Below are 26,243 nucleotides of genomic sequence, written 5' to 3' on the forward strand. Positions count from 1 at the left end.
ATGTGTAATTAATGAGAAATAGGTGAAAGTCCAACAAGTAAAATCTGTTTTTTTTTAAAAAATGAAAATTAATTTTTTTTTCCAACCCAAAAAAAAGAAAGGGAAAAAGTTAAAAAAATATTAATTTTTAATTCTCAATAGTCCACCTTAGTTCTCTTCTCTCTCCTTTCATCTGTTGCACTTTTGTGTGTGTTGCTTCTGCACAATTTTTGGAGAAAAATTCAGATCAAACATTAGATTCTACAGCTTCACTTTTTCACCTGATCTTTTTCAAATCCCATTTTTTTCTCTCAATTTTATAAACCAGAAGGAAAAAAAGCCTACAAAATCATTGAAATCAGTCAAAGTTTGGATTTTTTTAACTGAAAACTTTCATTTTCAGTCGTTTTCAAAGTTTCAGCTATCTGGGGGTGTTTTTTTTTTCTATTTTTTGAAGACCCAGTTCAGTTCTTGATTATTCACTTTACACCCAAAAAGGATTTTAATAGCTTTTGAGCAAGTTGCAAAATTAAGAGCAACTGGTGCAAGTTGTGGGGGCTATCAAGAATTGATTTTTCAGTTCTTTCTTGGGACATTTTTGGTGAATTTTTTATGAATAATTTTTGTTGAGGTGATTGAAATTGAATTTTTGTTGTAGATGAATGAATGGGAGGGGTTGGAGTTGAAAATGGTGTTTTTCAGTATTGGGGTGCAGAGATTCTAGGGCTAGTTTTGGAAGAACTGGTTTTTGTATATCAATTGCTGATAAAATGAATTCAGATGCTAACCGTGCTGGTGGACAAGTAGAAAGGGATATTGAGCAGGTAAATTGATGCATTTTTAACCATTACTTAGTAGATTGATGTTTGTTGAGCATTATTGTTTTTTGTTTTGGTTATCGGAACTAGTGTTTTGTTGCTACTGATAAGTTGAGAGAAACCAGTTTGGGATAGAAGGGTAGTTGATTCAATTGTGTTTTGTATACTATAGTTTCAGATTGAGGAGTAGTTGATTGAATTGTATTTCATTATTGATCAGCTGGTCCCAGCTGGTTTTGGATTGAGGAGTAGTTGATTCAATTGGATTTAGTTATTGATAAGTGGCTCCAGCTAATTTGGAGAGGATGTGCAGTTGATTGATTTGTATTTTGTTATTGATAAGCTGACCCTAATTAGTTTGGAAGTGAGGGTAGTAGATTGTTTTTCGGTGTTGATAAGCTCTGGAAACTTGGAGAATTTCCTATTATTTTTAATATATATGACTACTTTTTGGTTTCGTTTTTTAGTGTTTAGAAGTAGCTTTACGCAATCTGTGGTGATAATTCGTTATCAGTTTCCTCTTTATGGGGTGTAAAGCAGATAACTGATAAAGAAAGCCTGTTTAACTGAGACAAAATCTGTAATGCTCATTTGATACCTAGAATAGGAACAGCAATTAAGGTAATAATACTCAGATAGCATGAGTGATAAAAGAAAGCTTGTATAATTGCGACAGTAATTCTGTAATACTCATCTGATACATGGAAGAGGAATGACAATTAAAGTAATAATACTAGGATAGCATTTTTGACAAACAGTAAGAGTCATAAGTTGCTAGGAATGTTTTTTTTTAAAAAAAATAAATAAAAGAATTTCTAGGGATGTTTATTTTTCAATTTTTTTTTTGCTAGGAATGTTGTTTTTTAAAAAAAAAAATTAAATTGATAGGAATGTGTTTCTGCTATTGATGTGCCAAGTAATTTAAAGGATTGATGTTGGATAGCAAGAGCAATCAAGTCTAATTAAGTATTTTCAGTCTAAGTTGCATGGACTCTTCACTTTCGGTTCTTGTTCCATTGTTTATTTGTTAGGTTTGAAATTTCTGGACTTCTGTAGTTTCATTTCAGCTTGTAATTACTTCTTATGATTTACATCAGGCCATAACTGCTTTAAAGAAGGGTGCATACTTGCTCAAGTATGGAAGAAGGGGGAAACCGAAGTTTTGTCCCTTTCGGTTGTCAAATGTAAGTATCAGTTCATCTTTCTTTAGCCTATGTAATTTATTTTGTAATATTGTGTTCTTACCCTGATTTTTCTCTTCATCATCTGTGCATATTCTTATAAGATTTCTCTGTCATTTGTACTTATCGAAACAAAAAGAAGAAAAGATTTCTCTCATATTTGTTGAGTTTAGCATGAGGTTTAAGATGCTATATACTTTTTCCTTTTTTTCCAGTTGTGTAGTTTAATATCTATGCTGGTCTTTACTTTTGTCAATTAGGCTGCAAAACCTGATGTTTTTGAGAGTTGGAGTTTTTCTTCTAATTGTTTAATTTCTTGTTTGACGTGTAACTACTTTTTTCTATAATTTTTACGGCAAAAACAAAAACTTCTAGATTCTATCAAGCAGAAGCTAGTAGTCTATCAGGCTTTGTGGGAGAGGTGTTATATTAGCCTAATTATTGGAGTTATGGTGCTTGGCGTGGCCTTTTGTGAAATGCCCTAGTGGATAATCGGTTTCAGGAGCTCATATTATGTGTGGTATTGCTGATTTTTTTTTTTTGGATCAAGGCAAGAGATGGGGTTGTCTTGTGTAAAAGTATAAGCAGTAAGAGAGAGAAATTTTTAATTCCATACAATGGGTTATCAGGCTACACATTTCTTATTGTAATTTCCATCTACAATCTCCTTTTGATGTACAGCTGCTCTGAAGTTTGTGGAATCTTCAGCTTTATGTCTTACTGTACATAGGTCAGCCAAAATGTGTGTTGCAGCCTATCTTTTTTTTTTTTAGGATAGTAACACTAATCTATATATACACAGGTAGACTACATCCAAAATATGGACTCCCCTTCAAAAGGTATTACTGTCTAGTCATATTGCCGTCTATCACCTCTACTTCTTATAAATAATCTAAAACATCCCAGATATCTTCTGCTTGGACTAAAATGTTCTCTTTGCACCAAAAATAAAATAACACTAGACAATTCATCTTGAAGCTCTGAAGTCCATTCTGCTCGTCTTCAAAACACCTCTGATTTCTCTCTTTCCATACAGTCCACCATATGCATGCTGGGACAATCTTCCATCTCTCCTCCTTTGTTGCTGCATTACCATCACCATTCCAACTGTTAAGGACTCCTCTGATGCTCCCTGGCTTTACCCAATTTATTTTTCTCAAGCTGATGAACATCCTCCAAAGCTGTTCCGTCCATTTGCCGTGCAAGAAGAGATGGCTAATTGTCTCACTTGTTCCCCACATAAGAAACATCTTGAACATAGTTGAAATTTCCTTTTGTTCAAACATATGCACCTAAAGTAGTTCTTTATTCAGGTTTGCTGATTTTTTCACAATAAAAAGAGAATTGACCATTTTGAGAACTGTACTTCTTACTGTTTAACCGCAGGGTGTAGTTCAACATCATTGAATGCATTTTTTCTTTGTTTCCTTGTTGTCCCATAGTTATGGTTTAGCGCTTTATTCTGTCTGTTTCTTTGTCTGTTAGCTATCAGAAAAAAAGTTAGTGTGAAGTCTGGACTACTTTGTGTCCTTTGATATGCTAATTGAGAATCAATGCAGTCTATAATTTTACTCTGATTCTGGTTGCAGGATGAGTCTGCTTTAATATGGTTTTCAGGTAAAGAGGAGAAACACCTGAAGCTAAGTCATGTGTCAAGAATAATATCTGGGCAGCGCACTGTAAGTTCTCCCCATGACGAAAGGCCTATTTCTGTCATGCAACTTTTTTTTATTGGTATCTCCATCATTTGAATGAATCCATCTGTATCTATATCTTTGTGTGGTATAGGTACAGAGGTGAGAGAATGTTTCAGCATTCCGATCTCAAACCTGTCAATAGAAAACAGATATGTAGTTCACTTTTTTAGATGGTAGTGTCACCTTTTCTTGGGACTTAATAGGCTTCTATTTAGGCAAATAAACCTTAGGTTTTTCTGTTATCCTGGTGCAAGCATACTGTTTCCTTTCCATTAGTGATCCTAAAGAAAAGAAGGTAGGAGTTACTGCCATCCTGGTTTAGGCTTGTATAGTTAGCTTTAATAGAGAGGGGGGGGGGGGTTCAACTAGAAGGGGAACTTGAGGTGATATCTGATAAAGTCACGGAGAACTTGAGTATTGGTCGTGAATAGTTGTGAACTTGCTTTGGTTTTGTGCTAGGTGGGCTAGTCTCATCAAATGTATTTATCTCTTCTATTCGATGCGATAATATAATTTTTGTATAAACAATAAACTAGTGAGTAGATGAAAGATGAAGTAGTAGTAGATGGATAGAATGAATAGGACCAAGGTCCAAACACTGCAAAAGGAAGGTTGTCCACAAGCCTTAATTGGTTTGATTAGTTGTTCTGTATGACTCTTTCAGTCTTTGTCTTTCTTGCCTTCTCACCGCACATATACATACACACATATCTTGCTATAACTGTCAAGCATAACTAGGCAAAAATCTTGTTAGTAGGTTTTCAAAGATCTGAATAATTGCTGCTGTTCTATTTCCAGCCAATTTTTCAAAGGTACCCACGACCTGAGAAAGAGTATCAGTCATTTTCACTCATATACAATGATAGATCGCTGGATTTGGTAAGAGTTTTATTATTAACTACTGTGTCTTTCCTTTAAAGAAAAAAATATTGTGATTTTTTGCTCTCTATTATTCCATTTTTGAGAAATCGGTCCATGCACCAAATCATCCCACCTTTATCATTCTTTCCCTCTTCTTAGATATGTAAAGATAAAGATGAAGCAGAGGTCTGGTTTAGTGGTTTGAAGGCCTTAATATCTCGTGGGCACCAGAGAAAATGGAGAACAGAATCAAGGAGCGATGGAATTTCTTCCGGTGCTACTAGTCCTAGAACTTATACACGAAGAAGCTCTCCTCTGCATTCTCCATTTAGTAGTGGTGACAGCTTGCAGAAGGTACTATAGCATCCACATGTCTACTCATGCATATTAAATATCTCCTTTAATTTATTCATTTTGATAGAGTAAAAATATTTTGGTTCTATTTGTCTCTTTGGGATGTTGAATGATGAGATTGTACATGTCCTTCAGGATGGCGGTGATCAGCTTCGCCTTCATAGTCCATATGAAAGTCCTCCAAAAAACGGGCTAGATAAGGCATTTGCTGATGTAATTATGTATGCTGTACCTCCTAAGGGTTTTTTCCCTTCAGATTCTGCCAGCGCTTCTGTTCATTCCATATCTTCTGGAGGTTCAGATAGCATGCATGGTCAGATGAAGGGAATAGGAATGGATAATTTTAGAGTAAGCCTTTCAAGTGCAGTTAGCTCATCAAGTCAAGGTTCTGGTCATGATGATGGTGATGCCTTGGGGGATGTTTTTATCTGGGGGGAAGGCACTGGGGATGGTGTCCTAGGTGGTGGACCTCATAGAGTTAGCAGTTCTTTTGGTGCCAAATTAGATTCTTTGTTTCCTAAAGCTTTAGAGTCTGCAGTGGTATTGGATGTTCAAAATATAGCTTGTGGTGGTCGACATGCAGCACTGGTGACAAAGCAGGGTGAGATTTTCTCCTGGGGTGAGGAATCGGGAGGTAGGCTAGGGCATGGTATTGATTCTGATGTTCTGCATCCAAAGCTTATAGATTCACTCAGCCATTCAAACATTGAGCTTGTTGCATGTGGTGAAAATCATACTTGTGCTGTAACACTCTCTGGAGACTTGTACACATGGGGTGATGGTGATTTTGGTCTTCTTGGGCATGGAAATGAAGTTAGTCATTGGGTCCCCAAAAGAGTAAATGGACCCTTAGAGGGCATACACGTTTCATATATCTCGTGTGGTCCCTGGCATACTGCTGTGGTGACCTCTGCTGGTCAACTATTTACTTTTGGCGATGGTACTTTTGGTGTTCTTGGACATGGAGACAGAAAAAGTGTCTCTAAACCTAGGGAAGTGGAGTCTTTAAAGGGGCTTCGAACTGTACGAGCAGCTTGTGGGGTTTGGCATACTGCAGCGGTCGTTGAAGTCATGGTGGGAAGCTCAAGTTCAAGTAATTGTTCATCAGGAAAACTTTTTACTTGGGGAGATGGTGATAAAGGTAGACTAGGGCATGGTGACAAGGAGTCGAAACTTGTACCTACCTGTGTTGCAGCTCTTGTCGAACCAAACTTTTGTCAAGTTGCTTGTGGACACAGCTTGACAGTTGCATTGACGACTTCTGGTCATGTGTATACAATGGGAAGTCCTGTGTATGGCCAATTAGGTCATCACCAAGCTGATGGGAAGTTACCCCGTCGTGTTGAAGGCAAGCTGGCAAAGAGTTTTGTGGAGGAGATCGCCTGTGGAGCATATCATGTTGCTGTCTTGACTTCCCGAACTGAAGTTTACACATGGGGAAAGGGGGCAAATGGTAGATTGGGTCATGGTGATACGGATGACCGAAATTCTCCCACTTTAGTGGAAGCTTTAAAAGACAAGCAAGTCAAAAGTATTGCTTGTGGCACTAATTTTACTGCTGCTATTTGCCTTCACAAATGGGTATCTGGGGTCGACCAATCCATGTGTTCTGGCTGTCGTCTTCCTTTTAACTTTAAAAGAAAACGCCACAACTGTTATAACTGTGGGCTTGTCTTTTGTCATTCATGTAGCAGCAGAAAATCACTGAGGGCATCAATGGCACCTAATCCCAATAAACCCTATCGTGTCTGTGACAACTGCTTCAGTAAATTGAAAAAAGCTATGGAAACAGATGCTTCTTCTCAGTCTTCTATGAGTCGACGAGGAAGCATGAATCAGTCACTAACTGATATAACAGACAAGGATACTAAGTTGGATACAAGGTCTCGACCTCAACTTGCTAGATTTTCTACAATGGAATCCTTCAAACATGTTGAAACCCGTTCTTCCAAACAGAAGAAAAAACTTGAATTCAACAGCAGTCGCGTGTCACCTATTCCAAATGGTACCTCTCAGTGGGGAGCTCTCAACATTTCCAAGTCTTTTAACCCTGTATTTGGCTCGTCCAAGAAATTCTTTTCAGCTTCAGTTCCTGGATCAAGAATTGTTTCTCGAGCAACATCACCAATATCTAGACGGGCCAGTCCACCTCGTTCTACTACACCAACTCCAACATTGGGTGGACTTACATCTCCAAAGATTGTTTTGGGCGATGCTAAAAGGACAAATGATGGCCTTAGCCAAGAGGTTATCAAATTAAGAGCACAGGTATGTCATTTGTCTAATGAACTGTTCTCGACTTCTGATTAATTTTCCTCTCTTTGCTTCAACACCATATCCTTTTTGCTGATGTGAATTAGAAAATAAAGATTTTAGTTTCTCTATGAATCTAAGTGTTTGTGGACATTCTATATAATGTAGTTATTTAGAATGTCAAACATTGGACTTGGGGCAAGAAATCCTCTAGAATTTCTAGGGAACACCATATTCATGGAGTCAGAGTTCACTGGGGCTTGAGTAAACTTGTCAAATAGTGTTTTGGTACTTGTGGTCAAGGGTGAATGGTTATGCATAATCATTTTTAATAATGGTGAAAAACTTCATCCAAGTTCATAAGTATTACTTTGAAAGGATAACCCCTGATAGTATGATTAAATGGAGAAAATCAAATTACTTTTTGAGAGCTAAAATCAGTGAGTTATCTATTTCTAATACTGAGTTTTAATAATTTCTTGAGCCTCCAGGTCACTGCTATCTTCTGTTAGGTACTATCTTGTGGAATGATATGCTTGTTGCTTCTTTGTACTCTTCAATGAATCTGACATTCTAAAATCATAACCTAAAGGACAATCAACTGATTGTAATCAGCCAAGAGATCAAAAGAAAGTTTTGCTTGCAAGAGTGCATGACTGGAAGTTGGAGCCGTTTACTCCTATAATGACTATGCTAGTCTCTACTTCGTTGTAGATTGTGGTGGATTGACTTTTAGAAGTTTTACACCTGCATAGAAGTAGTATCTACATTTGGACCTGAAACTTAAGTGACTGTCAAAGCTTGTCTTCTCTGTAACAGCATTGAGCTAAGATTATCCTTAGGCATCTGTCATCCTATCATTTTCCAAAAATGTCTAGGAGGGCATCTCTGTAGCATCCTTACCCAACTCCAGGTCTCTTGGTTCTTTTATGTCTAGTGTCCAGATATATTTGCACAGATTAACTGGGCATAAAGAGTAAAGTTTTCATAGAAAATACATTGTAGGACTCGTGATTGTAGTCCGTGGGGAGAAAAAGAGAGAAAAACGTATTTCAAATCCTTGTATTTGGCAACTAGCTTTATTTGGTAAATGCAAACTATGGTTAAGATGGTTGAATTTCATTCTCTCTTAGCTATACACAGTTAGTATAAGCCAATCAGTTTCTAGCTTGTATCAAAATGTGTCATTCATTTAACTTATTTTCCAGACCCCCTTGTAGGGTTACACTTATGTTGTTGTATTCATTTTACTTATTTTAAAGAAAATATTTCTTGACCCAATAATAATTTAACTAAAAGAGAGCTGGTAATAGAAAAAATTGAACTAAGAAGAAATAAAAGAAAGTGTATCTCGTTCCTGTATGTATTAAAACAAAAAGAAGTAAAATAAAAAGAACATGTATCTCTCCTATTCTAAAATGGAAAGCGGTACAATATCTTGCATCAAGATCTTAAGATGATTACTCAAATACATCATTTACAACGTCAAAGAGATGCATTTTGGTCTTACTAGTCTTTATTTACGTGCATTGCACGGTTATCCCATATGATAATTAGCACAAATTATTATAAAGATCTAGAATAACAAGGAACTGTATATTTTTGTCACGACCCAAAGTACCCCCTAGGTGTATATGGAGAATAGAACCCCGAGAGGCCCTAGACAAGTCACTTGACATAAGGATGACGTAATAGAAATACAAAAAGAGAGAATAGGCAATAAAAGTCTCATATCATATAAGGAATCTATACACAAGTGTGAAATCTAAACTGTGTCTGACATAGCCTTTCTAAACACCATAAGAGTGGTTGGGACGTAACCCATACACCATGTACAAGTCTGAAACGAAAAGACAATAAAAGAAATAAAGCATCAATTGTTTTGTCCTCGAAGCATGAGGACTCACCACTCCAAGGTACTAGCAAAGCAATTCAAGCTAACCATGAGCGGGAGGAGTGTCGGGCCCTATATTATAAGACAATATATGCGCAATATGCATTAGTGCGATGAATGTACTAAGTATGGGGAAATGCATAAAAACGTAAAGCATGATAGTGTGATGAACTTAAACATGATATGCTAGACCAAATAAAATGTGATAAAAGCCTTTATAAAGTAATCATAAATCATACACAAGGTCAATGCATGCTTAAAAGTTAAAACCATTTGAGAAATTTCCATAAAACCTTCGATAGAAACATAGTTCATTGTGGGATATAACATGAAATCTGACATGGCCCTTTTATCGAAAAGGGGAATCTACTTGTCAAGGTCGAACTCTATCTCATTCATTCTTTGCTTAAGTGGATCCACTAGCTTAGGTCATTTAAGACAGCACGTAGTTAAGGGACAAGGAGATTTCGTCTAGAGAACCGACATCTACTAACGGGAGAGCTTCCATCTCAAAGTCCTCTTGGTGCTAAGTGAATCCTAACGGAAAAGACATAATCATAATCATATTATAATACTTGGAAAGACACAATTAGGACTACCAATCCAATCATAAGTTCATATTAGAGTAACTCGTTTCAAATCATGATATCGTAAAACTTTCACAGTGGACACTTACCTTTCTAGACATTTATTTCATTCTATTGTGAGAAATCATTGACACTTTACCCTAAAAGCACCCTTTGATCATAATCATTCTTTTCTTAAAAATGCATAGATTCATAAATCATAATTAATAGTTCCTAAGCATAATTCATATTCATAAAATAGGCATAAGCATGGATTCAAAGGAAATCAATTTAAAACCTTGTAATTGTATCAAAACATATGTAATAAGATTGAATATCAACAATTGAATCATAATAAATAGAACTCATGGAGATTTGCATGAAACTCTTAGAGAATCGAGTGAATCAACTTAGGAGATTGAGATTCTTTTGGGACCCAATCGATGAAAGGACTCCATTGGTAAAATCCCACATACCTTGATAATCAAAACCCTAAGAGTGCGATGAGGATGAGACCTTGACGCTTGAAACCCTAGCTCCTCACCTTGGAGCTTAAGAGATAATTTTGGAGAAGAAGACTTGAGAGAATTTAGGAGATTTTGAGTGAATGAAAGAAATTAGGCTAAGTCTTCGGGGTAAAAACGGTTATAGGATAGTTATATGGACAAAATGACGTAGTTTAGGGGTTAATTGGATAGGAAAAGACCAAACACCCTTAATTAAAAACTCCCTGAAGACCCTACGACTTCGACCTATGGTCTGTGGAAGTCTGGTCGGTTGTAGAATCAAAAACTGGGACTCGAAATTTCTGATCAATTCCACGAGACCTACCTACGGCTCGTCCAACATTCTATGGCTCGTAGAATCCAAGTTCAAGTCCAGAATTTCACCAAGTCTCGATCACTTCTACTGACCCCACCTACGATCCGTAGACCACATTACGATTCGTCAAATCCTTTCGTAGACCTGAGGTCTCAGATCAATTCTTTGAATCACCCTACAGGCACTTTCTACAGCCCGTAATCTGCCTATGATCCGTCTTGTTCTTTCATAGGTCAATTTACTAGGTTTAAAATTTTTCCAAATCTCAAACCAAGACCTACGACTTCTTTCCTACGACCCGTAGACTGCCTTACGATCTGTCCTATTCTTTCATAGGTCAATTTACTGGGAGTTAACATTTTTTCATATCTCAAACCAAGACATGTGACTTCCTTCCTACGGCCCGTAGGTCTTCATACGGTCCGTAGGTCAGACTCGTAGATCACCGCATCAATGCCAAAATGAATTTTTCCCTTCCAAACTCAAATTTCCATTTCCGAGGTGTTACAATTTTGAATGTTTCTCGTTTACAATGTGAACTTGAGAAATTAGGAAATAAAATTTTGAAAAGTTTGATACAAGTGTATAGCCTTTATTATGTCACCATACAAGGAAATAATGAAGTTTTTATTTATTAAAATTTTTTAACATTCATTTTCTTGTTTTTTATTTTTTAAATTTGTTGAAGGATCTGTGTACCAACTGAAGTTTAGGTTTGCTTTAGAAGGAAAATACTTGCGTTAATTTTAATTTAAAATTTTACCTTACTTTTAGGTTAATTCAATTTAAGTTTCTTTCTTTCACTTTATTAAATTGTTTATTTTACTTTCTCGAAGAAAGAATGGAAATAAGATCTCCACAGAGAGCAAATGTGGGGTCTTTGTGTCAACATCATGTAACCACAAAACTAATTTCAACTTTTATTTGGACGAAAGAACAAGAAAAGGAACTCCAGGAAAGAGAAGCTAGGGTCTCTAGGCCAACACCATGTAACAATTGAATTAATTTGGCACTAGAACTCAACTAGACCTTGGAAAACTTGTGCTAAGCATGCTTATAAAAAAAATTGTCAAGCATGATGAAAGGGTTGTGATGTCTCAATAATTAATTTGTCATTAGAACTGAATTCGACCTTCAAAAATATCGTGCTTAGGATGATAATGGACTCACAATGTCTAAAGCATGAAGTTTTTGTTTTATTTGTTAGAAAAGTCAAATAATGAACACAAGGAAATAATGAAGTTTCTACAAATGAATTCTATGAGCAAGTTCATCCAACATGGAATGCACTTACAAAGGGTAAAAGTGTCCATCAACATTTCGTGTAGAGCTTCCTTTTGTACAATAGTACTAGTCATAGCATACACACCTTGCTCGTGTCCCTTATTTTAATTCTATGTGCTATCAGGGTCAAACTCATTCCAATTTACAACTATCCATGTTGGGGCCCCTATGTTAAAAGTGTGCGTGATCCACGCACCAGATGACTAGTTTTGGGCGTGAGGTGTTAAGTCCCACATCGGCGGGGTGAGGAAAAGTTGAACTCCTTATATGGAGTTGGGCAATCCTCACCTCATGAGCTAGCTTTTGGGGTTGAGTTAGGCCAAGATACATTTCTTTACTAGTATAATTTTATCCAACGTGAAATTATTTTTAGAAGGTAAAATCTTAATCGCTTTTAAATTTCTAAATACTAAAATTTTCTATATATTTCAAATAAGGAGGAATTTAATACATAAAATTGAGTTGAATCTTAAACATTAGAAAAATAATTAAATGACTATTTTGTCAAGTGTGAACTCCATTTTAAAAAGGTAATAAGGTGAATGACATTTTGCTACGAGTTTCTAACTTAGTTTTAAAACTTTTCATTTTACCTCCAATGAGATGATTTCAGCTCAAAAAAAATATTTCTCTTAATATATGTGTCTAATTAAATGCCTTCACATAAATTGAAACAGAAGAAATATCGTGGGCTTAACTAAAGAGCGTGAATAGAATACTTTGATTAATTGAAACAACTTGAAGTATGTAGTATTTAAATATTTTCTTTTCCGTTTTCGATTATACAAGCTTAAGAGGAGGAGGAGGAATTCAATATATTAATGCAAAATGAAGTTACACTCTTTAACTTTTTCCTCGTATTGTGTGTTGAAAAATTGTGATAGATAATTAGTTAGTTTAGTAAAGAAAGGAATGCTTTAAATTTACAAAGTTGTAATTGATTTTAAAGTCTTGAATGGAGTCGGCTAGAGAATATTATATATCAAGTGGAGTCGGCTAGAATATCTTCTATATACATTTTGTTCTATTCAGGTATATTACATTCCAACACGGTGGAATGTGTCTTTTTAGGAAAATCAGCAGTGTTCTCTTGTAGCACACTTTTAACCCGACATACATTTTAGTTTTATACCTACTAGTTAGTATCACTTATATGTATCCTCTTTCTCCATTTTATGATGTTTGGAACTAGAACGCATTTATTCTGAAAGAATTTAGGTCTTCTGGGAGAACCTTCCTTGGCATGATTTTAGGTCTATTTTTCTCCATTATGTGACTTTCAATCATCCAATTATCACTCCTAGAAACAGTGGCGGATCCAGGAGTTTAAGTTTGTGGATTCTCCAAGAAGAGTTGGTCTTTAAAAATTTTAAAAACACCATAGTGAGAATCGAACCTGGCCACAGGAGATGCAATGTACAACTTTGAGCACCCCACAAACGACCACTACACCAAGCAACTACTTGTTGCCTGGGTGCTCACTGTTTAATTTTATACCATTCGTTCAAATTTCTATATAAGTATATATAGTTAGGTATGAGATTAATCGAGCAACCGGAACCTTCAGTGTGGGTCCGCCCCTGCCTAGAAACCAGTACATCAGGAAGCTTACGTAGGACAATGACCAAAACTTTTCTGGACCTTTATTTGCATTGTGTCATTCAATTGTGCTACTTATCCCCTCGATCAGATAGGGTCATTGTAATCTTGTCCATATTCATCGTATTATCTTGCATTTTTATGACATTCATCCATATTGGGCTTTAAGCCTAAATTTTTACTCCTTTGTAATGCCTTGGTCTGTCAACCATCCTGTAAAATTTATTTCTATCTTTTTATCATAGCATTTTAGTAATCACTTCCTGTTTCCGGCGCCTTTTTTAGTTCTGTGCTACATCTTTTTCTATAACTCCATTCTCATGGAAGTCTGAATCTAGCATCTAAACTGTCTGTATTTATGCATCACGATTTTGTTGTAATTGATTTGTGAGACTCAAATGAATGTACTATTAATTTCATGGAAAAAGCATTGTGTTTAATGATCTTCATCATAGGTGGAAAATCTCACGCGCAAGGCTCAACTTCAGGAGATAGAACTGGAAAGAACTAATAAGCAGCTAAAGGAGGCAATAGCCATTGCTGGAGAAGAGACTGCCAAATGCAAAGCAGCAAAAGAAGTGATCAAGTCACTTACTTCTCAGGTATGCTGCTTCAAATCTTTGGTAGAGAATTGCTCAAATTTATAATGAAAGACATGTCTATCTTAGAAATGAGTATCTCAGAGCAAATCGATTTGGTTTTGACTTAATGAAATGCTCCTTATCAAAAACTTAAATGAGATGCTGCAACTATTACTACAAATAAGAATGCATTCTACTTAAACTTTTAAAAGTGGATTGAGAAAATATATCTTTCATTTACTCTAATAAATTCCAACTGCTTACTTGTTAAGTGTTCTTTCAAGTAGTATGGTCTAACATAGATACATGTATGGATGGGCCTATGATTTTTATACAGTCGTTTAATGTATAAAAAAATAATTTCTGTCCAACTAAGAATGTGGTTCTCATTATTCAGAAGATTTCTCTGTTTTGGTCAACATGAGAGTTTGTAGTCATTTGATTCACTAACAAATTAATTTCTGTCCAACTAAGTCTGTGTTTCTCGTTATTCAATATATATATATTTTTTGGTAGATATGAGAGTTTGTATTTTCTTTTGTCATTGTGAATTCTCAGTTGTGCTAAAAAAACCTTAATAATGCAAATTTTTCTTTTGTGTCTTTGTGTTATTAGTTTTTATTCATATAATTGTCGAACATCTGCATTTTTCCTTACTGTTTGGGACAAGCAAATTCTTTATTCTGACAAAGTGTATAAGCTGGAATAGTCCAAGATGAACAAAAACTTTTTTTACTTTTTATTATTATCTGAAAACAAAGTTTTTGTTCATCTTGGAGCACTCCATGCAAGATGACAATTAATTGACTCTACAGCCTTTCACACAAAAAACACCTACTGCATATTGAAAAGCCACTTTCCTGGAGAATTTTTTGAGTTTAGCAGGCATTTCTTGCAGCCACAAACCAAAACAAGCTACTGTTGTTGGTGCTTTTGTTTTCCATAGCATTTTCCATGGCAGTTCTCCTTCCAATTGCCCAATTCCAACCATAACATTTTATAACAGCTGCTTACAGTTAATATTCCTTTCATGCTGGCGAGCCATACTTGTTTATCTTTCTACCTAACACCCAGCTGTATAGATTCTAACAGCTGTAATAATTGAGTACAACAACATACCCATGAAATCCCACAAGTTGGGTGTGGGAGGGTGGTGTGTACCAGCCTTACATCTACCTTTGTGAAGGTAGAGAGGAAAATAGCAAGAAAAGCAAATACAGTGATGAAGAAACAATATAGAAAATAATGGAGAAAAGAACAATAGAAACAACAAACCGTACGATGAAATGAACAAAGTGGAAGAAACAACAGATAAAAATTTAAAGAAATCAAAGAATGAGGTAATAGGGGACTGCTAATAGTAATATTATAATACTAATAAGGATCTAACCAAATGCCTACTAGCCTTCCACCCTAATCCTTGACCTTCATATCCTCTTATCTATGGTCATGTCCTCGGTAAGCTGCAAGTGTGTCATCTCTAGTATGATCACCTCTCCCAAATGTTTTTTTTTAAAAAAAAATAGGTAACTTTGTATTCACACAAAAGATTTCATCAAGAAACTGATGAGGAGGGATTTATAAACCCCCGGGGGGTGCCATGCCATCATACTCAAAATCCAAAAAGAAGCTTTCAAAAATTTACATTGGCTTATAAACTTCACCAAACTATCTACTTTCCCCTCTAATCTTGCTTACACCAAAAATACAAAAGACTAAGACGTCTCATCTTTGATCTCATCTTCGTAACGTCTCTCATTTCTTTCTTTCACTAGTAGTATCCACCAGATGCAAGCAGGGATATTTTTCCACCAATCTTCATTGATCGTCTCTTTCCAATTCCTTGCCAATGTGTTAGGACCTCAAAAGTGGTTTTTGGCATTGTCCAATTTACCCCAAGTATCACCTCTCCCGTTTGCTTCTTTAGCCTACCTCTATTTCTTCGAGACTCCCCATAGTCAACCTCTCATACCTTCTCACATAGGCATCTGTGGATCTTTTCTTCACGTGCCCGAACCGTCTTAGTCTTGCCTTTCTCATTTTGTCCACCACGAAGGTCACACCTATCTTGTCTCGGATGTCTTCGTTCCTAATTCTATTTCTCTTAGTATGCCCACACATCCATCGCAACATCCTCATTTTTGCTACTTTCATCTTCTAGATATGTGAATTCTTGATCGGCCAAATACTAAACCCCATACAACACAATTGATCTGACAACCGTTTTATAAAAGTTCCCTTTTAAGTCTTAGCGGCACATACAACACAATTTATCTGACAACTGTTTTATAAAAGTTACCTTTTAAGTCTTAGCTGCACATTCTTATCACACAAGACACTAAAAGTAAGCATCCATTTCATTCGCGCCGCTCCAATACAATGTGTAACATCATCGTCAATTTCCTCATTACCTAGCATATTTGACCCCAACTACCTGGAACTATTTCTCTTGGAGATGACTTGTGTATCAATTCGCAGTTCCACATCTACCTTATGAGTTACTGCACTGAACTTGCACTCTGAGTACTTTGTCTCAATCCTCCTCAACTTGAATCCTTTAGACTCGAGGATTTGTCTCCAAACCTCCTGCCTACCATTAGCCTTCAGCTGTAATAATTGACTATTTTTTAAAAAAAATCCCAACAACGTACCAATGTGATCCCACAAATGGGTCTGGGGAGGTAGAATGTACGCAAACTTTAGCCCTGCCTTTGTGAGGTAGAAATGTTGTTTCTAATTGACCCTTGTCTCAAAATAGAAGTACTTGATGCAGGATTATAATAACAATAAGACAATAAATAGCAAGATACAAAACAAGTGCAACAACGGATAGTAATGCACATTGAAGAATAGGAAACTAGGCAATAACTAAATAATACTACTTAAAATGGAGAAGAAGAGAGGAGACTATCCCCCCTCCTCTCCCACACAGAGTGTGACATCACTCAGCTACCTTCTACCCTAATCCCCAACTTCCACACCTCCAATCTAAGGTCCTGTCTAAGTCAGCTTAATTTTTGTTCTGTCCTATCGAATCACCTTTCCAGTTCTTTTTGGCCTTACCTTTACCCTTCCTAACTCCTACTACAACCAACCTCCCACACCTTACTGACACATCCTCGCACCTCATGTTCACATGTACGAACCATCGCAATTTCGTTTCCACCATCTTGTCCGCCACTTATACCACTCTCACTTTTTCCCATACTTCATTCCTAATCATGTATCTATGAGTATGCCCACACATTACACATTTATCTGAGCGTCCTCATCTCATCTACATTGATCTTCTGAATGTGTTCTTACTTGGCCAACATTTTACCCTATTCAACAATTTTGGTCTATCCACCATTTTGTAAACTTACCATTAAGCCTTGGCGATGCATTTCTATCTTAGAGGCAAGCCTCCATTTCACCTACCTCGGTCCAATACGATGTGTGACATCATCATCATCTATCCTTATGCTTGGATAATGGACCCAAGATACTTAAAGCTTCCTGTCTTGGGTATGACTAGTGCCTCAATCTTCACTTTCACCTCTACTCATACATTAAGACACTAAACTTGCACTCCAAGTACTTTGTTTTAGTCGTGCTTAACCTGAAACTTTTCGATTCTAGGGCTTTTCCCTAACCTTCCATGCATCTCGTCTATTACTGTGTCATGTGCGAATAACACACACCAGGATGACTCCCGGTGAATATGCCATCTCAATTGGTCTATCATTAAGGCATTTAGAAATGGGCTAATGACTAATCCCGGGTGCAACCCCATCACGATCAGAAAGTGTTCCAAGTCACATTACTTGTCCTAACTCGGGTCTTGGCTCCATCCGACATTTCCTTACTACCCTTAAAGTAAGCCACAACTACACTTATGGATACCAGACATCTCCAAAGGATCTCCCTTGGGACTTCATCTTATGTCTTTTCTAGGTCAATGAACACCATGTGTATGTCTCCTTTCTTGTCCTTATACTCCTCCAACAATCTCCTTACAAGATGAATGGCTTCTGTAGTCAATTGCCCCGGCATGAATCCGAATTCGTTCTCAGAGATAAATACATCCTTCCTCATCCCCATCTCGACCATCCTCTCCCAGACTTTCATAGCATGACTTAGTAGCTTGATACCCCTATAGTGATTGCAATTCTGAATATCACCATTGTTCTTGTACAATGGAACCATTGTAATCCACAAACATTCCTATGACGTTCTTGCTGTCCTAAATATGACATCAAACAACCTAGTCAGACACTCCATACCTGCTTCACCTGCGTTCTTCCAAAAATCCACAAGTATGGAGTGGCTGACTAGCTTGTTGATGTCATATTTAGGATGGCTAGAATGCCAAATGAATGGAGGTGTTGTATTGTACAAGAAGAAGGGTGATATTCAGAATTTCCCAATCATTGAAATTCCTCCTAAAATGAAGCTTCTGTCCTAGTTCAAATTGTAACAATCAGCCACCCAACAACTCATCTGGTGTGATTCTTAAAAGAACAGGGAATTTATCCTTGAGTTTTCCGTTTTCCTGCGAAATGTCCTTCCTGAATGTTATCTTGCTACCTTCTCCCACCTCCACTCTGATGCTCCACCCCCAAACTTGCAAATGTTCTTCCAGATTGCACCCTGATTTGACTGAAGAACAGTTTTTGGTTTCCAGAAATCGTCTCTACAATGATTTATGGCAATGACATCTTTTTATACCTCTATTTTGTGTTCATTATACCTCCATAATCATTTATATAGTGAACTCTTATTATGTTGTCTGGGTATTTTGAGTCCCATTCTACCTCCCTTTTTGGCCAAAGTCCAAACATTACATCATTCCATTTTACCAAATGCATTCTCTTTCAGAATTTCCTTTCCATGGAGACCTATTTCTCACCCTGTTGATCCGCCTTTCAAAATAGCTGGGATAGGCAATAAGGACGTTAAGTATGTTGGAATCCCATTAAGAACGCTATTGACCAACCTTCCATTAATAGACAGGTGTTTATTTCTTCCGATGTGTGTGGTAGGAGACATGCAGCTATGCATCCCAATATCTCTGCCATCTTCTATTACATCTTCTGAGTTCACAGCAAATGGCTTCTCTTCTACATCTTAAATGACTTTTTTAATCTTACGGTGTTTCTCAAAATTTGCATCTTCGGAGTCTTTTTGTTATAACGAAGTAACTACATGTGTTTTTGGTTCAATAACCCTATTTGAGAACAATCTACTTCATTTATTTCAAATAGAATATCATTTGTTTCTCTCCCGAAATAAATTGACATTTGTATCACACCAATGTCTAGCTTCATGAAATCCGAGTTCCAAAATGTTTTGTATACCTGCAAAAGCTAAGTGGACCAAAATTTTATGATTACAAATTTTACTTTTACTGTTAGGAGTTAACCTTTTAAGTTCATATAGAATGTAGCTCGAGTTTAAAGTATGAAGTTACTCGGTCAGGAAAACAATAGCGGGAAAAAGAGAGTTTCTCTATGATTTGCTTGTTTATGTTTTGGATTCGTAAGCAATCTTACCAGTTTTAAAAAAAAAGGACTCGTGAGCTTTTCATATTTAAGCTTGTTTTCCATATTGGTCAGGTTATGTGTTCGTCAGTATCCTTTTAGTGTAGTTTTTCTGCTGCCCCTTTTTTGATGAATATAGAGATGCTTTGTGAAGTATTGAACACACAATTTTCTGTTGACCTGTCTTTCATTAGCTTCTCTTGCTGATAGTTTATTTTGTTGTATTTATTTTTCATAGCTGAAGGAAATGGCTGAGAGGTTGCCGGTAGGTGCTTCCCGGAACATCAAATCTCCTACATCTTTTTCCTCGGGTTCCAATCTCACTGCCAGTGACATACCAAATGGATGTATTGACCGAGTTCATAGTCAACTAACTTTCCAAGATGTGGAGCCAAATATATCTAACAGTCAACTACTTTCTAACGGATCAAGCAACGTCAGTAATCGCAATGCTGTTCAAAACAGGCAAGGGTTTCCAGAACCAACGACAAGAAACGGAGGTAGAACAAAAGAAGGTGATTCTCGTAATGAGAACGAATGGGTTGAACAAGATGAGCCAGGTGTATACATTACACTTACCTCCTTACCTGCAGGTGTCAAAGATCTTAAACGTGTTCGCTTCAGGTGCGTTAACTGTGGCTTTAGGGCATTACATTTGATGGGATTTTATCCTCTCTGCATTATTCTGGTTGAAGTAAATGTTCTCCTCGTATGTATTATTTCTGCTGTCAATTGCTTGTCGATTTGTGTTGAGCACATTTTAAGGATTATGGTTGGGCTATGGCTCTGTTGAAGTGATCTATCTCTCTTTAAGAATATTCTGGCTAGAAATGGCTCCTATCCTTGGACTGGTTCCTTATTTTTTAAAATATTAGTTTTAGTTTGAGACAAAGATCTTATTTTAGTTTGCTTACAAGATCCTTCATGTATTCAGTTCTTTTGCATTAAGCTGTTAACTATATGCTTCTATTTTGTTTATCTGTGGATCTCCCATTTCTGCTACTCGATACTATCAAAACTTCGTTGTGAAATTTAGATATCATAAATGCAGCTGCATGGTCAATAAGGATTCTTATAGCCAATCTCAACTTGCTTGGGGACTTAGGTGGTTGTTGTACAATGAATTCATCTCTGGTAGAGATTTTTGGCTGCCCATGTGGCATGTAGGAATAAGACTGAGATGTTAAGAGACATTATAGTTCTAGATGATCTCTAATTTTCCTTGAAAGACAAACCATTTAGCATCGGAGCAATAATAGTCAAGTAGAATGCATACAGATTCACATAGCCGAACCACCTAGTTTAGGATTGAGAATTCATTTCTACAATCCTGCAAAAAAAAAGGTTATCTTTGTGTGCTTTGAAACAATCAGTGTGTGATTGCTGTAACATTGTGTGTTTGAATGCTTTTCCCTTGGAAAGCAAAAGACTGATGTGTTCTAAAATGCAGTCGAAAACGATTTAGCGAGAAACAAGCTGAACAATGGTGGGCAGAGAACCGTGCAAGAGTTTATGAGCAGTATAACGTGCGGATGGGAGACAAGTCAAGTATTGGCACTGTAAGCGAAGACTTACAGCATTGAAACATGCTAATAAAGTTACGAGTGGAAATTTTCTTTTCTTTGACCTCTTCTTTTTCTTCTTCCCTGCCGGAAAATCTCTGCTTTAGGGGAAGAAGATCATAATTCTTCGCTTAGCTTGGCGTCTCAAATTTGTGAGGTGGTAGCAAGGGTTGCCATAAAAAGATGTAGGAATAGAGATTTGCTTTGTAAGTTTTCATTAGATTTTTCTTTTTCTTCTAATGGCTAATGATGTTTGTGGGGGAATTGAAAGTGAGATGTAAAGTTTTAGTAGGCTTGCTTGCTTGCTCTTATTGGGAGTATAGCTTCCTTGTAAATTTCTAAAGTAAATGCATCTTCAGATTTCAAATCCTTTACCCTTTCTGCTGCAAGTGTGCAATTACTCAGGGCTCGTTTGGCCATATGAGATGAAATCATGATAGGTGTTTGATTTTATCAACAAAAACAATGAAAGGAAAAACTAGGGAAAATTTTAGTAGCTCGATTGGTTAGTTACCTGTTGATTTTGATGGTTAAGTCGACCTAAAATTGACAGGACAATTTTTGTTGAGTTCATTATGCATTAATTTAGAACTGAGAAATTATGAATAAATAGTTTAATTTAAATTCTAAGCAAAAGTTAAATTGTGGGAAAGAAAATTCGTTTTAACCACCCTCATCTTGCGTAAAGATGGATATAGGATTTTGAAGTTTATGAATTTTAAAAAAGATTTTGAAGTTTGAGTTTGTACTACGATCTTACCTGAATTTATTGCCACTTATTTGTACATGTTTTTTATTTAAAAAGTAAATAGAAATTAGGAATTGCCATAAAACTATTGGGTTCAAGTGAAATGATAAAAACATGGTATAGATAATAAGCATAGGGCAAATGTATAAAAGAGTAAAATGAGAACAAAAAGATATTGTTTAACTAAGTGGATATAATTTTGGAGTCTTTTGTGAATTTAAAATTGCACCTTATGATCTTATCTTCTTTTTTTTTTTCAATTACAAAGGGTAAAAATGACAATAAAACTTGATTAATTAACGACTCATCGAGCATTGCAAGTGAAACTAAGAAAGAAAATAAGATAGAAGGATTTCGTTCAGTGACCCCGTAGTTACTCCTCTCAATGATGAGAATAAATATTTCATTCCGCCACAGTTCATTTGAGATGAACTCCTTTTATATATTAACTCAAAGTCTCCTTTCTTTACTCGTTGGTTTGAGTCCTTATTTAACCTATGCCCAATTTAGGCAAATATCATATATAATATGCCCCCTCCTCCTAAGTGTGTGTATAATAATATTTTTCAAATTTATAGCAACTAAGAATACATTATTTTTTAAATTGAGATTCTAACAGTGAATGAAAAATTTTGATGGAAGTTTGAAGTCCACCCAAAAATATTTAAAATTTTGTGACTATCAAACTAAATATCATATATAAATGTTGAAAATTTAAAATTAATCATATCAAACTTCAGATAAAAATGATAACTTTAAAATCATTATCAACGTACCTTGACCCAAGGTTCAATCAAGTGTTCAAATGAGTCATGGAGCTACCATTTGAAAGTGCTAAAAAGCTCAAAAGCCTAGAAAAAAGTGCTTATTTTTTCTATATTAAAAGATGAAGTGTTTAACCATGCTTTCCATAGAAATTTACTATGAAGTAGCAGAGCAGAAATTGTTGTACATAAGCAAGAAAAAAGTAGTTGTTTTTTTATAATAAACACTTTTAAAAGCTTGAACAAGCACTAATTGTTGCTCAAAAGTGTTTATTAAATTGATCGACCAAACACAAACTAAAGCTGAAAGGCAAGAGAAAAGGTCAAATGTTTGAATCAGCAATAAGTATCACTAAACTCAAATATATTGGAATTGCAGAAGCACATTATTCTGATAACAACAATTCAATTCCACACAGCTAGCAAATATATGCTCAGTAAGATTTTCCACAGTGTATCAAGCTCCCAGCACCCAAGAAGAGTCCAAAAATGGCTGCACTTCCCAAAGTTGTTTGTCCAATGTATCTGATTTTTAGAAGTCCAGGCACCTGCAAATTTTCGTCAAACTTCATTTAGCAATACTTCAATGAAATTCTCTAAGTCCATATTTGTGTATTCGGATCCCTCCACATTGCATTGGATATCTGTTATACCTCCCACCAGCATACGTAACTGGTATCTATATCCACCAATGCACTAGCAGCTTAAGCTGATGGAAGACATCACTTAACCTTTTTGTCTTTGCAAAGATTTGAACTCTAGTTTGCACCCACGGTAATAAGTCTATATTATGCAACCATGGTATGAGACTGCTTGATCTTACGTCTACTCCCCACTCCCCTTCCCCAAAAGAAAGGGAAAGTGAACCAAAAGCAAAAGAAAGCATTTTTCAAGTATCACTGCATTGAGAGGTACTTCTTTAGACCAAAATGGACCATAAAAAGAAAAGGGAAAGGTCATCGTATAAATAGGATTCTCAGTGCCCTGAATGTCCATCACAGACCTCTCCTTCATTTACCAGAATTACTTCTGATCTTTCAGTGATGTGTTAAAAAGGCCTAACTTTCCAGAAAGAAACTAACATCACGGGAAATTATGAATAGACCCCAATTAAACAAAAATTAAAGTCTGTAAGCTTGTCAACATTTCAGCCTCTAAATAGTAAAATCTAGATGAGCTAGCTCTGGCATCATCCAGTTATCTGCTACCACCTATTATTGGTTGTTTACAGGTTGACATCAGATAAGAACGAGGCTTATATTCAAAGATAAATTTAAAATTATTCGAACTGACTAACATGTTGGTAAATAGAGATGAGCTTTGGATTAAAAAAGGGTAAGGCAATTAGAACTATGCATAAAACTCGACAGTTTTGTTGGAAAATTAAATGAAAGAGACCAGCTTGTCTTCCAACAAATGTTAACGACTAGCATCAACAAAAACAACACGTGCAATGACATCATAGCCCGTCAACATCTTGCACTGCATTGAAAGTATGAAAGCAAGCTACAACTCTTCGATAAATTCTTAATATGTCTCTGAGTTAACAGGCGTCCTATCAAAAAATTCTAAGATAAGTCACGCAATAAACACAACACCTGCTGTTAAATAGAGCCTATTGGAAGCTAACTTTTTGACTGAGACAGGAATTACTGTTAACCTTTAGATCGCTAATTTTATAGGCAAACTGCCCATAAATGGACAAAAAAAAAATGGTGGAGTGCAGGTCATTATGAAGCTCATTTTGGGTATGGGACTCTAATATCTAGGGGTAAGCAGTAAACCAAAAAAAAGCATTTAAGATTCAAGATCTGCTGGGAACTGTTCAGAGAGCCTAGACCTTCACCTTATTTACAGGTTGCAACGTGCAGCTAAACAATATCATGCATGAGATCAGTTAACAAAGGTCAAACTAGCTAACCACTGCCCGCAAGATGCATATAGCTGTCTCTATGCTGCTATAAATTCAATAATGAAAGAACAAAGACAACAATATCAGAAAATTAGAGATAGAGAGAAAAAACTTTACCTTGAACCTAACAGCCTCATAAGTCCCATATACAGCACCTATAATAAACACATGCACCAGATGCATTGACAATTTATTAAATACATAGAGAACATTCAATCTAGAAATTAATGTCAGATCTTATTATTTTTCAGATTAAAACCATCAGTGTCAAAGGCTATTACTATTATTTCTAACTTTAGATAAATGTGCTGAGAGTGAAGACATGACAAAGTAGTTAACAAAGAATCCATCACTGATGGCATCACAAAGTCGAGATGGTTATTCTAACATGATCCAAAAGGTAAGAACAAATTGCAAGTTTTAAAGCCTCAAACTTCCCTATAACAGGATAAACAATCAGACAAAATTAAGAGATTAGTTAATTGTAGAAAAACAAATCAGCAGAGTCACTTCTAAGCAACTGTGTACTGTCAACTCTGTTAAGAAAGATGGGGGCATTGGGCTACTTAGGAGCTTGGAATTTTGATACTACTCAAAGCAAACAACAACATATCCAGTGTAATACTACAGGTGGGGTCTGAGGACGGTAGAGTGTACGCAAACCTTACCCCTACCTTGGTTGGTAGAGACGCTGTTTCCAACAGACCAAAGAGGATTGAAGAAGTCATGACAAAATACTATAGAGTATGTCAAGCATTCTGGAAAAAAGCGTAGTGTGTATGCAAACCGTACCTCTACATTGAAAGATAGAGAGGTTGTTACCAGTAAACCCTCAGCTTGGATAATTACTCAAAAACAAAGCATGGAAATAAATAAATAAATAAATTACTTAAACATCTATCAAATCTGACCTTTTCCATCAGTAATTAAGGCTTAAAAATATTCTAATAGACTTGTGACATAACCATCGCAGAGTCCATATAATACTCTTATTGTGTGTCTACCACAACATTCACCCAGATAATCAAGAACTAGATCTTGTTTTCCAACTATTTCACACTAGAGTCCGAAAAAATCGAACTTGATTCTTAAAAATGCCTCAACCATTGCATCGTCCCCACGGAAAAAATCCAGCTAATCAAGAATTATAGCTAGTTTACCAACTATATCATGCCTGAGTCCAACAACTCCAACTCCGCTCTCAAAATGCCTCAACCATAGCATCAGCCCAGTTAACCAACCCCCACCCCCACCCCACACACACACCTAATCAAGAATCAGAGCTTGTTTTTCCAACAATACCATGCTTGAGTCAAAAAATCATACTTTAATTCTTAAAATGCCTCAATCACAACATGGTCAAAACCCGCAGTTAATCAAGAATCAGAGCTCATCTTTCCACCCTTTTTCAGCTCCAGCCAAAAGGTTCTCTACTACAAACAACACTTACTAAACTCACCAAATTACTGATAAAGAAATGATCTTTTCACTTGAAAGAACCTAACAACTTATAAAGTTCTCATTCATTATTTGCCTAACAAATTATAGACACAACCCATCAACAAAACTCCTAATACGCACAAATTTTTAGGAATATCAACAATTAAACTTCAAAAAAAAAAAAAAAGGAAAAGGCGTTTCAGGGTTACCAACAGCGCCACCAACTGCACCACCTATAGCAACACCAGCAGTTACTCTTGCTAGACAACTATCTCTTGCCATATTTTTTTCACTATTCTCAAATGAGGCGTTTTGCAGAGCCGCAACAAATATATGTAAAACCTTGTTAACTTGGAAGACAATTCTCAATTTGTCTATATTTGGTAATACTTAGAAAAAAAAAATT

The 26,243-nt window shown here is 36.2% G+C and overlaps 2 protein-coding genes across 2 annotated transcripts; one reads left to right on the plus strand and one right to left on the minus strand.

The window, feature by feature from the left end:
- Positions 1–142: 142 nt before the first annotated feature.
- LOC107004907 (PH, RCC1 and FYVE domains-containing protein 1) lies at positions 143–21,362 on the plus strand. Its single transcript, XM_015203313.2, has 9 exons — positions 143–803; positions 1,895–1,981; positions 3,568–3,657; positions 4,474–4,554; positions 4,696–4,890; positions 5,026–7,158; positions 13,764–13,910; positions 19,650–20,035; positions 20,862–21,362. The coding sequence occupies exons 1-9, from the start codon at positions 750–752 to the stop codon at positions 20,992–20,994; spliced, it is 3,306 nt and encodes a 1,101-aa protein (XP_015058799.1). The 5' UTR covers positions 143–749; the 3' UTR covers positions 20,995–21,362.
- A 1,351-nt stretch (positions 21,363–22,713) lies between these two features.
- LOC107003285 (reactive oxygen species modulator 1-like) lies at positions 22,714–26,243 on the minus strand. The gene is made up of 3 exons (XM_015201593.2): positions 26,047–26,243; positions 24,515–24,552; positions 22,714–23,033 (listed from the first exon to the last, which is right to left on the minus strand). The coding sequence occupies exons 1-3, from the start codon at positions 26,117–26,119 to the stop codon at positions 22,920–22,922; spliced, it is 225 nt and encodes a 74-aa protein (XP_015057079.1). The 5' UTR covers positions 26,120–26,243; the 3' UTR covers positions 22,714–22,919.

This window comes from Solanum pennellii, chromosome 11 (assembly GCF_001406875.1).
Source record: "Solanum pennellii chromosome 11, SPENNV200".
In the NCBI taxonomy this organism is placed as follows: Eukaryota; Viridiplantae; Streptophyta; class Magnoliopsida; order Solanales; family Solanaceae; genus Solanum; species Solanum pennellii.